The sequence below is a fragment of the Trachypithecus francoisi genome, unplaced genomic scaffold, assembly GCF_009764315.1.
Source record: "Trachypithecus francoisi isolate TF-2019V2 unplaced genomic scaffold, Tfra_2.0 Lachesis_group2, whole genome shotgun sequence".
Taxonomy (NCBI): domain Eukaryota; kingdom Metazoa; phylum Chordata; class Mammalia; order Primates; family Cercopithecidae; genus Trachypithecus; species Trachypithecus francoisi.
The window spans coordinates 141,733,588-141,747,525 of record NW_022681465.1 but is presented as its reverse complement, the minus strand read 5'-3'; the positions used below and the strand labels follow the sequence as shown (position 1 = coordinate 141,747,525).

At 42.3% G+C, this 13,938-nt stretch overlaps 1 protein-coding gene across 2 annotated transcripts in view; it reads right to left on the bottom strand.

The window, feature by feature from the left end:
* GRIA1 (glutamate ionotropic receptor AMPA type subunit 1) overlaps positions 1-10,419 on the bottom strand; it is a 326,869-nt gene extending 316,450 nt beyond the window's left edge. Inside the window, exons 1-2 of one of the 2 annotated variants that reach the window (XM_033180678.1) lie at positions 9,972-10,419; positions 6,883-7,020 (exon numbers count right to left, since the gene is read on the bottom strand). In XM_033180678.1, the coding sequence (XP_033036569.1) occupies positions 6,883-7,020; positions 9,972-10,053 (220 nt within the window). In that variant the 5' untranslated portion in view covers positions 10,054-10,419. The remainder of the gene's footprint in view (positions 1-6,882; positions 7,021-9,971) is intronic. The other variant, XM_033180679.1, reaches the window with a different exon arrangement.
* Positions 10,420-13,938: the final 3,519 nt, after the last annotated feature.

The window sequence follows — 13,938 nt, the reverse complement described above, 5'->3', positions numbered from 1 at the left end:
AAATGCAGCCCCAGAAGGACTCTCAGAGACCATGAACTTCATTTTATAAATAAGCTTGGGGGAGGGGATGTTTCTCCAAGGTTACACCTAAATGATTCAAGAAGGTAGTCCAGCATTTGAATCCATATCTTCAAATCTCAACTCAGTGTACTATTTACTACATCAAACCTGCCATTACAGGCAGGGGTGTGTGTGTGTGCGCAAATATATATATATATATTTTCCCATCTACATCGTACCTATCTTTCCAAATTCAACTCAAATGTCCTTGCTTTATGAAACCTAAATCCCTCCAACTAAAGGTTTTCCTTCCTTCTTCTGAATGTGTGTGTATGTGTGTGTGTGTATGTAAGAGGGAGACAGAGACAGACAGAAAGAGAGAGAGAGAGAAAGAGAGGCAGATTTGGTTTATGCCTATTTCCTTTATAAGAACCTGAGCCCCTTAAGAGGAAAATCAATGCCTAATGCATTTTATTTTTCTCAATTTCTAGTGCAATGCCTTGTAATGAAAAATGGATTTTATCTCTTGCATCAGCTGTCACCAATTTAAGGCCATGTTTAGATTCAGTGGGAAAAAATTCTGTAATCAACTAATACTGTCTGCAAAGGTATGGAATGGGGCAGTGACAGTGCATATCCCCATAGAAGGTGATAATAAAAGGGTTTTGGATGAATGAATGAACACATTCATGAATCTTACCAGCTTTCCAAATGTGCTATATGATCACTTTATCCTGAGTGGCTGAGAGGAGAGCAATAAGCTCACTCATCCCAGCAGGATCTTCACACTAGTCAGGGAAAGAAATGTTTACAAGGATTTTTCTCTCCATAAAAGCTGCTGATTATCAATATTATAATAAGAGCCAAGAGTCAATCATAGACAAATGTCAACACTTGTGTGCCTTAATGTAAGGACACGGGTGAAGATGGAGGAGCCAACATCAGACTGTAACATTAACCAGAGAACTGTAGACATCTGCCATGGAGCTGAGAACATAGTGTGGTGCAGGAGGCAAACTCCCAACTCTCCACCACATGGTAACAAGCATATGCAGCAGTGGTTGAGGGGAGGCGAGGAGGAATATTGTGACTTTACCCACTCAAAATACCCTCCTCCCACTCCACAACCAAAATCTGCTCCACCCTTTAATGCCTGCTAAAGTTCCACCTTCCCCAAGAAGTTTTCATCATCCACAGTCATATCTTCTGCCTTGGAAGACTTAGCTCTTAAGCTTGAATCATAAATTCCACTGTGACACTTCTACTGTTGGGCAATTTCACTGCTATGGTACTTTTCTCTGTCCATATATTCATAGATTTTTTTTTTTCTTTTTTTGAGACAGAGTCTCATTCTGTTGCCAGGCTGGAGTGCAGTGGCGTGATCTCGGCTCACTGCAACCTCTGCCTCCTGAGTTCAAGCAATTCTCCTGCCTCAGCTTCCCAAGCAGCTGGGACTACAGGTGTGTGCCACCACGCCTGGCTAAGTTTTTGTATTTTCAGTAGAGACAGGGTTTCACTGTATTAGCCAGGAAGGTCTCGATCTCCTGACCTCATGATCTGCCCGCCTTGGCCTCCCGAAGTGCTGGAATTACAAGCATGGGCCACTGTGCCTGGCCATATTCATAGATCTTTAAAGGGAGAAAGCTCATTGAGTTTTGGAGCCCCGCAAACTGGCTTTAAATACTAGCTTAGGTTTTTATTTTTTGCATAATATAAAGACACAACCTCTCTCAGTCTCAGTGCCATCATCAACAAAATGGGGATAATAACCTTTCAAGATTGTTACAAAACTTAAGACAACATATGCAAAGTATTTGGCACATAGTAGGTCTTCAAAATAATCCTTGTTTATCCCACCATCAGCCACCATTCTCTTCATTACTGTATACAGACTAATTTTTTGAGAGTGGGAGTTATACCTCTTTGGTGTCTTTTATTATTATTTTTTGACAGGGTAAATAATAGATATTATTAGAACAAAATAATAAAATGATGAATGCTGACGATATAAATCAGGTGTGAGCAGATTGGCCTACTTACGGGCCTGCCCAAACAACATAATTTGGTTACTCTAGCAATTAGACAGGAAGTAAGGGAAACTTTGGTTAACTTGAGAGTTTACGTATTTAAAAAGGGCAGTACTTCTCAGCTCTAGACAATAGAAGTTGAGCAGGAATGTAGGCTCAGGGTTGCTTAATGCCCTAAGTTTTTTTTTAAAGATGCCAGAAATCTGGATTTATATGTCAAATATGAAAAAGCATTGTGTAGTCAAGAAAAACGAATCTGTGTTGCAACTCGGAAGTTGATGAGCCATTCTTAGGCAAGAGCTAAGGCCATCTGTCTGTTGCCAGTGCCTAATGTCTTGTTGGGAAGACCCTGGGCTTCCCCAGTAGGTCCATAACAGAGGGCATCCCACTGTAGTTACGGTTGCTACATTTCACCTATAGTCATTGAGGCTCTGAACATTTTTACGCTTTGTAATTCCCTGACTCCTATAGACATTTATTCATGTGTATTAGGGGCATTTCCAAGTGTTCTCAACACTAAACTATAGACATACGTGGTCTTTCTGGCAGCAGTTTATATTCTGGTGGTGAAGCTAACCTATAAAGACACAAAACAGACAACATTGCAGTGCTATCAATCAGGGCTTGCAAACTCAATGCTTGCCAGAGCCAGCAGGTAAAGAAAATGAGAAAAATGGTCTGGTTGGGAAAGAGGCCATCTAGATGAGGTTTACTCTGTTCCATCTCAGCAAATGGAGGCTACATAGACCTGGGCCCTAGTGTTGCCAGATATTTTAATATTTTAAAATATTAGTCAAGACAAGATGTCCAAGTTTTAATGTGAAATTCCATGGTTTGTACACAGTGTGTGGGCCCAGAACTCAGTCTCTGTGCTGGAACTGGCTTGTCGATGGCTATATTTAGTGACCCCTTCTGCAGATAGATAACCCTATTTATCCTTGAGGCTCAGTTAAATCACCACCTCCTAGAGACCAACTCTACTCTTCAAGGCATCTTTAATACTCCATACAAATTGCTGCTATAGCACTTGCAACATTACATCTTAATTTTCTCTGTTCAAGACAAAAAAAGTCTTACTATGGATAAAGTACTCCAGGGCAGGGAATGCAACTTACTGTTGTCTGCATTTGTAGCACTTTATATCATGCCTAGGTTTGGTTGAGGGCTCAAAAATGCTTACTAAAGAGATGGAAGACTTTTTAGATTAAAGAGTTTCTTAAAGTATGATCCCGTAATAACTGCTATAGAATTCCTCCAGGGCCTACTCTTGAATATCCTGATTCAGGAAGTAGAAAGTTCATCGTGAGTCTTGCTTTAAACAAGTTCCCTGAGTGAATTTTATGTGCACTAAAGTTTGTGAACCTCTGGGCTAAACTGTTAGCTCTACAAGGAAAGAGGCCATGCCTTCTTTCCTGGCCCTTATATTCCTAGCATCTGTCCCAGTGTTTGGCATGAAGTAGGCATTCAGTATGTATTTGCTGAACAAATGAATGAATAAATAGATGAATAAATTAAAAGGTAAGAATTAAGCTGCAACTATGCTACTCAGATCTCTAATGGTAATAATCTCAATCAGCATTTCATTTACTCCTTTATTTACACTTACCACAAAGGCACCAAGATAATCTGGGTAGCTCATCAATAAATATCTTCTCTATGCACAATCTCCCCAAATCCTATCCCTGAAAGCTTGGAAGAGTGCTTAGAGGAGATCCCAAGGCGTTGGGTTGCTGATTCAATGGCTTTACTCTTTAATAATGGCAGACAAGGGAAGCAAGACAGATTGAACACAAAGAAGGCACCAAACTCTCACCTTGGCCAATAGCAGTAGCCGTAGTCCTCTTCTATCTTCCCTGCCTTCCCTACCATACAACCACCTCTTCTCATTTTCAGTCCCCTGGCTGCTATCATGTCTAGCATGAACAGTTCCCATTACACTTCCTCTCCCTTCCCTTCTCCACCCTCTGGTGGAGGGATAATGAATAGCAAAATGCAAAGGAAAAAAATCAAATGACAGCAAAAACTATGAATAAAACAAATAATATTAGGTCATTTTCTAGATCTAAGACTGGTGGGGCAGTTAATTTAAGGCAACTACTAATTCAGATTTGAAAAAAGCACAGCACAGAAAATTAAGTCTGAATAAGATGCTTTTCTTATTTTCCATGTATCAGTAATGAGTGTATTCTTCCTAAAACCGCTGTGCTCCCACTGACATTTTCTACTCAATTCAAACTGGGACAGATGTAAAATTTTCCCAAACCAGTGGGCCACAGCGAACATAGCCCTAAAGTGTTCTTAGCCTCACATGAAAATTAAGAGAGGTTCCTCCAGCCAGTCTACCATCTCCACCTAAATTGCCCAGTACCCCCTTTGGGATCTGGGAGCTAAAGAAAAGAAACACAAAGTCAAAGCCAAAATAAGATTATTGCTTCGCAGATAATCCCCATAACAATGTTTCCCACTAGACTGTAAGCTACCTGAAAGCAAGGGCATTTTATCATCTGTATTTCCAATATCTTTTTCAGTTTATACCTTTGAAGAAACATTTAAAGAATTAACTAAACGAACAAGACAGGAATTCATGGAAACCTGTACACTAGTATATGGATGGCAGCATCAAGTTCAAGAACTCAGATTCATCCACTCCAGGTTCATTGACCAAAATGAACAACATTGTCTGTATCATATTTCCGCCTCCCTAATAAACAGTCATTAACCCTATTAGAGAGCAAGTCTTAGGTTGCTGAGATAAAAAGACAGAAGCACCACCTTTTGCCTTAGAACCTTTTCTCCTACTTTTGCCTTTTATTACCTTGCTGTACCAGTCAACGTCTTGACACTAGGAGAGCAGTTCACATCTCTTTCAACCAAGACCTGCTGTAGACATTTCTCAGCAGCATGTGTGAATACACACACCCGCTATTTATTCTTGATTCTCTAAGCAAGTAATGCAAAAGCTGTAAAGTATGACAAAAGCTATGGAGCCCTGCTCCAGGAAATAAATTAGCACATGTATATGCATGCAAACATTTACAGATACACTGATGTCCACACCCAAATGCCCCTTCCAAAGACCCTAATCAAAGCCATATTAAAAAAAAAAGAAAGGTTATCTGATAGCAAAATAGCTACTCAGTATTATTCTAGATTCCCAGAAAGATGGGTTCATAAAACTACAATTCAGCATTTAAACTTCAGCTCTTTTTTTAAGGGTAGTGAGTAACGCAGTAGACAAGATTTTCAACCTCAGCATCACCAAAATGAAGAATTGCTATTTTATTTATTCAATGGACCAGTCCTGTGCAAATCACAGCTACAGTTTGAAACACTGCAAGTTTTTCTCCTTAGGTGCTTTAGTAGACCTCTGCCTTACAAGACCCTGAAAATTCCCTTTCATTTCTTGGGTAATCCCACTAGTTGATTAGGTTACCATAAGAATCAGTGTATCTGTCACAGTATCCAGGAACATGGGCCTTCGGGTCTCAAAACCACCATTTGCTTCCTGAGTAACCTCGGGCAAGTTATATAACCTGTTGTAGCCTCAGTTTTCTCATCTATAAAAGGAAGATACTGTCTAGTACTCTGCAAAGCTCCTGTGAGGATTAAATGAGCTAACACATGAAAAGCAATTAGTGCATTACATGGGCTGTAGTCAATGCTTAATACATGGTAATGAATGTGACTATAAATGACTATAAAGCATTTATCATGGTTCTGATGCACAGTAAGTTCTCAATAAATGAAATCTGCTATAATTATAGTTCTTGGAATTTGTATCAACATTATTTTATGAGTGGTCTTAGGGATAGAAAGAATTCTGACTTTTCATTTTGAGAATTCAAAGCATAGCCTATTCGAATCACTGGGAACTCAACAGTGGGACTATGAGAAAGACACAGAGGAAATATGGTCCATGCCTTCCATCATAGACAGCTCAGCAGAAGTCACCAAGTCAACAGTGACACAGCAAGACTATAGTGCCAATTCAATCCAGTTTGGGGTCTCAAATTGTTCTTGTGAATTCAGCTCACACCTCCCTGCCATACATTTTTACTTGAGCTTAATTCCTGAAGGGAAAATGTGTTTCCTGATTAATTTTTATGCTTTCATCTGTCATAAAATGCCAGTCATGTGAGCACAGGCTTCCTTTTCATTCCTAGTTGCCAGGAAAACTCAGAATGGTGTTTGTTGCCCACATTTTACAATGCATTCAATTCAGATGTCAGAGATTTATCTATCCCTCCTGCTTCTTGAGGCTACCTTTGTTCTGTTTGATGCTTAATGACCATCCTACAAACTGTGTCTTAAACAACCAATCTCCTCAAGCCATTTTAAAAATGACCAAGGTGCCAAGTTTTAATAATTATTGGTCACTTCCGAAAATGAAGAACCAGATGTATACAACTTCTCAACTATTTTTTCTTATCAAGCTACATTCTGTCCATTTAACTTGTGGATAGGAAATGCCTTAAGCATTTTAAATCACATTTCCACAAACTCAGGACCCTTGATTCTATGTCTCTCAGAAGTTTCTTATGTGCAAAACTCTCTCAGCTGGACCGGAAAACCTCTGCAAGGTAGGGAAGATGCAGTCAACCCAGGCACCCATCGTGCTGGCATTTAAAGTTAGCTGACAGTGAAAAAGCAAATCCATTCCATGAAGCATTGCAGGGGCTAAAATGCCAACTGCTGGAATCACTCAGAAGCCTCTAGACATTTTTCTTGGAGGGCTTTCTCTTATGAAGACGAATGACAACTGAAGTCATTTTTGCAACACCACCAGCTACCCACAGGCCCTCCTTTCATTGGTCTAGCGCAGAAAGACATCTCAGAAATAGAAACAATTACTTACATCTATAGGTCATCTCAAAGCTGTCGCTGATATTCACAATATCAATCTGGGGGAGCAGCTTCGGGGGCTCTGTGAGTTGCGACAAAGCAAATCTAAAAGCAGCATGTTCCTGTGACTGCTGGTTTGGAAATAATCCCCCTAGGAGAAAAGAAAATGCAACATGGTATAGGGCTAGAGATAGATTTTAGTTCCTCACGACTCACCCCAGATGAGTCCTTTTCTTCTCCCCATGCCAAACTCACTAGCTGTAGCCTTGAGTGGTACAAATGAGAGTTCAAATAGACTTAACTGGATGTTGACACCTAAGCTCCTACAGATGAGCTTTTTTGTGACAAGGGCCTCTAATACCTATTACTTTGCTCAGACATCTGATTGCGTACCCCTAAACTCAGCTAAAGTCAGAGAAAACAGGAGACTTGTGCCATTTCTCTTCTTCCTCCCTTGTGCAAACCACCTAGGAACTGGTATTCTCTTATATAAACATAGGCATAAACCCCCTCACCCTCTTGTCATGTCTAATTTGTCTTATATCAACCCCATCTCTTACCAGAGAGCCTTATGGGAAGTAGGTACTAATCAATGCTGCAAGGTGATTGAAATCTAGCTCTGGGACCCTGTGGGATTCTCCACTACTATAACTATTTGCTTGGACACTTCTTAGTCTTTGGCCTAGCAAGACCTGCATGCAATCTAACTATTCTATTGCCCCTAAGGTTTATTATTCATTTTCTCTAAAAACACTTGTTTTTCTGCAAACAATGTTTTGCTTCTTCTTTCACCACTCATTATCCCAGTTACCTAGGAATGACTTGTTACATAAGGGATTGCCATTGTGTGTTTGCATGGTGGAACCTTGTGCTTCAAAGATGTGGGATCTTAGGAATCTCAAGAGGATACAAGCGTTCTATTCTAGTAAAAGGTATAGCAAAGGTGCCTGATAGGGTGCCTGTTCCGAGAAACAAGAGTTCATGGCTTACCTTTGTATTTACTGTCAACATGTAAATCAATTACATTTCTGTGAATTAAAATCAGCCATTTCTAGAGACTGAACTATAATGATGTTTACATAGAAGTTTATCTCAGATCTGACAGTAATAATAGTCCAAACACAATGCACTTCTAACTTCTTGTAGAGTGGGTATGTGTTTGTTTTTAAGAACCAATAAATGGATTGCAAGCCTTTTGTTACAGATCACACGAATAGAATCAAGTACTACCTGATGGCGGTGATATTTTCAGCATTCTGTTCTACAATTTAATGCTTCAATCTCTGTTTTTGAAAACAGTAGCAATGGCTTTATCAGTTAAACAACCAAGGTAGGGCTAAATATAATTTTAAAAATCTGCAGAGATACATAAGAAAACAGCACATACACAAAACATTCTCATGCATTTATACCAGTTGCTATATACACAAATACACTAGACAAACACATCCAATCCACAAAGGATAGGTAGTATATAAGCACAAATGTAAACAATGCCACATGTAAGAGCCAGTGATTTCCACATGTACATGTGCCCCCATTTTAAAGAATAAAAACAACAAAAAAATTATTGATTCTGATGCTCCCCCTTCCCCCCAGATGACCACACCCCAAACACTTCCTTGTCCCCTTTCTCCTCCTCTGCAATGAATGAAAGAGAAGGGGTGGGAGGTTGGGGAGTAGAAGGCTACAGGCTGGGCTACAAGGGAAGTGTCTCCCGTGAAGGCAGGAAGTTTTGTGTGTAAGGCACTAGCACACAGATACATACACACTTCAGGATGTAGCTTAACAGGTGTCAGGAAACAAAGCAAGTTACTCCATGACCACTCCAAGTCGCCAGCTAGTTGGAGAGGCCGAAAGAGATGGGTACTGCAGTACACATATGCCTGATAAAATATCAATTGCACCACGTCCCCCCTCAAACACACACTCACAAAAGAGCACAAACTCCCAGCAATGTGAACTTTCCCTAGTGGAGCTATCTCCCTACCAGGGAAGAGAGACTAGAAACCAAACCAACAAAGATGCTTCCAAACACAGCAGCTTGCTTCATTCCGGGACACAAACGACACTGAAATCCTGGTCACACGGAAGCCCCAAGCCCTTGTGGACATGCTTTGTGGTTGGCATTATTGCTCCTGTTTGTTTTGCTTTCCCTCATGATTATCAGGAGTAGCAATATCTGTCAGTTCCCTCAGAAACACAGGGAGGGTGGCGGGGCCTTTCAGAAGTGCAACAACTAAGAAGGGGAAATGGGGAACAAGAAAAGCATGCAGCATGTTGCAACCTGCCTCTAAGTTGAGAGGATGGAGCCCAGTAACAAGGATAACGGACAGCCAACAGGAGGAGAAAGGAGCATGTGTACGTACGTGTGTGTGCTTGTGTGTGTAAAAGGTAGACCTCTGTGGACAGGAAATCTAAGAGGAGGGGGCGAGGAAGGAACGGAGAAAAGGCAGGCTAGGAAGTTCCAGGATTGGGGGAGTGGAGACCACCAGCGCAGCATGGCAGACAGCAAAGGGAAGGCAGCTGGAGGAGTCCAGAGCAGGAGAGGGAGCCTACCCGCCTTGGAGTGGGGGCCTTCTGGCATTATTTCAGTGGCTGCAATATACCCAGCACCCCTCACTCCTTCTTCTAGAGGGTCTCTTTTCTGTCTCCTAGCAGGGAAAGCACTGCCTCCTTCAATTACATATATATGTGCATATGTAATATATAATCACACACGTGAAAACACAACACCATACATACTTACATTAAAAATGGAATCAAGCACCATCTACCAAGCAATACAGTTAACTCCTTAAACACCCACCACCCCTTTCAGCCTGATTTTTTTTTCCTCCAAAGCGATAGTTCCTCCATTTCACATGCCTGGAGTGCGAGTGGGATGTGTGTATGTGTGCGAACACTTCCCCTCTGCCCTCATCCGGTCAGGAGAAGCCCCCTCCTCTGGCTGGCAGCCCCAGTCTCCCTTCTGTTACTGCAGCACAGCTTTAGGGAGCCAAGCACAACAGTCAGTATCGGGAGGGGGTACACAACCCCTACGCCCCAGAAAATCCCTGGCCAGACCCAGAAAGTCCCTCCCCAGGCTGCCCCCTCACTCACCGATCTGGATATTGTTGGGGAAATTGGCACCTACTACCGCGCCTAGGAAACCGGTGCAGAAGAAGGCAAAAATGTGCTGCATATTCCTTTTTGCATTGGCGAAAAAGAAGCCCAGGTCCAATCATAGATTTGGTGTTTCTCCCCCCTTTCCCTTTATTCTTCTCGCTGTTCTGCCTGTTCTTTTCCTCCTGCTGTTCCTTCCTTGCTTGCTTCCTTCCTTCCTTCAGTGAGGTTTGTCTGTTTCCCTTGGAATCGGAGCACTTAAACTGCAGCGTTAACACCAACTGACAGCCAGATTAACTGAGCACGGGAAGAGAAGCCCGTCCTCATGCTAGCTGGAGCGCTGGCTCCCCCTCTCCTTCTCCTCTCCCCTCGCAGCCTGCCTCTCTCTCCCTCCCTTGCTCTCTCTCGCTCTCCCCCTCACACTCACACAGGCAGTAAGCTCTATGCTAATACCCACCGAGCCAGCTTGGAGTTCCACAGCCGACCTTCCTACTTATTCCCCCTGCCTTCCGTCCTCACCTTATCCTCCTTTCTGTGTGTGAAGAAAGGTTGGGGGGGCGGGGAGGTGACACGTGGCGCTTGGTCCTGGAAGGGGCAACCTGGCAGTCCTCTTTACCCTCCCCCACCTTTCTGAGCTCTCTCTGCCCCCTCTCCCAGCCCCCAGGCTGAAGCTGCTGGGAATGTGGGTTCAGCTGTAAGTCAGTAGGTGGCAGAGGGTCCCCACAATAGTCCTCAATCCACCAGCTGCTTGATCTAGGTCACTTTTTCTAGGAGTCCACCGGCTGCGCTGGATATATCTCCTGCACTCCACTGGCCCAATTATTCCTACAACTAATTCCTGAGGGAAAGACCCTAGAAATCCCTCCTAGGAAATTTAAAGGAGAAAAAAAGGCTTTCTCTTTCCTAATGGAAGGAATGACAGATAGACAAACAAGGGAGGATCTGGAGTGACTGGCAGGTATTTTGACCAGCTACTTGACAGTCCCTGTCTACCTTTACAAGTGAAATGGTGGTCTCTTTTCAATCCCAGGCATTTAAAATGGGCCCCTTTCTCCCTTTCCCTGCATTCCACAGGAGTCTCTAGCATCAGAATCATGTGGGTGTACAATAAAGACTAAGGATACTTACACAGAGCAATTACATGAGTCATTTTGCAGGGATTCTAGTGAGAGGATTCTTTCAGTTCTCTCTGGATGCTGGTCGTGTCTGGTGTAAGCTGGAACTTCACAGACTCTCCTGGACCAGGGTTTCTGCTGAAATAACCTGTAGAGAGATCAACTGTGTTCGGGAGAACAGTGTTAAATGCAAAGCAGCAGCCACTAGCAGCCACAGAATACAGTTTTCGAAGGAACTTTACAGTTTTTTATCCATCTATCTTCACTCCAATCCTGCAAAGTGGCCATGAGCCCTGTTTTACAGATGAAAAAGATAAGGCTTCTAGGATTAAGTCATAAAGACATAGACCTACTAAGTTGTATAGTACAGCCTACAAACTTGAGTGCTATGGCCATTACCAGTTGACTTACCGCCCTGGCCAGGTCTCCTGTCCAACAGGAGATGATCCGGGAAAAGGAAAGTCAATCATGTCTTTTGTAAGAAAGAGAAATAATAGACTTTGGTCTCCATTTTGCTTTGCCATATGAATAGGCCATTTTATCCAGAGACTCTTCACTTCCCTCACCAAGACTGTATATCATGTGGACTTGAGTGACAGCTACAAGGACTGGAATTTGTAAAAAATATCTGACCACATACAACGAAGCCCCAAAATAGGAACAACCTGTAGGTCAAATGCTTTGTGATTTCCTATGCACTTTCAGATAGATTAATTAATTAGCTAAAAGAATTTTTAAGGCTAATGTTTATTCACTATTTTGAATGTGCCAGGTAACATGCTAAGCAATGCATCTGCATCATTTATTTGTACCATACCTGTGTAGGTAGCCTCATGCCCATTTTATAGATAAAGAAACAGAGGTCTAAAAATTCACCCCAAGTTTTCACTGCTAATGAAATAGATTGGGCATTTAAACACAGTAAACACCACCATCAGGCTCCAGCTCTTAATTCTTAGGCTCTAATAGCAGCAAGCACTGGGTGGGAACCTTCTAAAGGTAGAATCAGCATCAGCATAGGAAGATGAGAGAACAGAATCAAGAAAGATCACTTCTAAGGTCTTGGCCAACATTAAGAGTCTGTGATTTAATGATTCCATCTTTTAATTTCTCCATTTGCATTTTTTGTATCTTACTATTTTGAACAGTACCTGGGAATCTTTTAGGTTCCTTAAGCTTTGTGCCTGGTAATAATAATAATCAGGCTGTCACTAAAGGCTTTACATGTCGCAGTCACCTTTTAGAGGAAGTTCTTTAGGCCCTTCACAAGCGAAACCTCAAGGCTCCCTCCCCCCGCCCCGTATTAGGTAAGAATTGTTTTGCATACTTTGTAGGGAGGGGACTTTCAATGGAGTTAAAAAGATGAATTTTCCATGGTCATTATAACTCATGTAGTCAAGCAGATATTCCTAAAACAGAGGTCTACATCACTGCCCTGCTCAAGTATGGTCAATAGCTCCCCTCAGTCTATTAAATACATAGTTGTTCGCTGATTAAATTCAGAACTTACATATTTCAAGTGTAGGCATCTAGGTCAAACTACATTAGGTTCAACTGTTTATGCCATGTTCCTTTATAATTTTCTTTATTTCAAATGTTGGTGGGGAACCTATTCTGTATCTCACAGGGTGCTAGGTGCTGGGTGATATGAAGAGGAATCAGACACAGTCTCTGCGTCAAGGCAGGTGAATGAGGCAGAAGAAAAAGACAGACGAACCCGGACAACTGTCATCCAGAAAGACCATGACTAGTGCTCTAAAAGATGCAAACACAACAGTGGGGGAACAAAGAAGGATGCAACCAGTGTGTCTGTCTGTGGGGATCCAGCCAGGCTTCAAAAGAGCTGAGCTGTGAAGGATGAGGAAATTATAGGCAGTAACTGAGGACTGAGAAGGACATGCAAACCAAGGAAAGAGCCCCAGCAAGGGCTGGAGGCAGGAAAGAACACCACATGTTCTGTAAGCCTGCAGCCGGCAGTGCATAACTGGGAAGAGTATGCTGGGAAACATGGAACTTAGAATAGGTCAGCATCAGGATTTGGAACCCACTGAATTCCTGGGAGCCCATGGTGAACCATGGGGCATTTTTAGTATGCTAGTTCCAATAGCAGGCATGTGCATGAGAAAGAAAAGATTGACCACTGGTAGAAGGTGATTTTCTCATTTCCTCATCCTCAAAGGTTAGAAGTACCTACCGAACAGCTTCGTTTCCCTAAATAACTTATTTGACATCATCCTTTATTAGCTCATCATGCTGTCTCTCCTTAGGGTCCCCAATCCTATTTGCCATTCCCAGTATCAGTTTTAAGAGTGGCTAGATGATTAACTTAAGACAGTGGTTCTCAATTGGCAGCAATTTCCTCCCCCAGGGGATATTTGGCAAAATGTCCAGAGATGTTTTTGGTTCTCACAACTATGGAAGTGTACCCCTGGAATCTCATGGGTGAAGGCCAGGGATGTCACTAAACATCCTACAATTCACAGAGCATCCACCCCACAAAAAAGAATTATCTGGTTCCAAATATAAATAGCATTGAGGCTAACAAACCTTCCTTAAGGGGACTAGTGATTGGTATGCCAGGGACTAGGCACCAGGACCCTGCAGCCTCCCTCCCTTATATTACACTGAAGAAAAATTAAGTTGATCATCAAGACTTTCCACACTTTAAAGTGGGGTATCTGAAGATGGGTGCTCATTAAAGTCCAGTGGTTAAGTATCTAATGGAGGAACTCCAGGCAGCTGACATCCCATTGGAAAAGCCCTCTAAATGCTGCTCAAATTGTGCTCTAGAGACAGTATGGCACCTACTCCTCAAATTAATTATGACCCATCCCAGCTCATATTTTTGG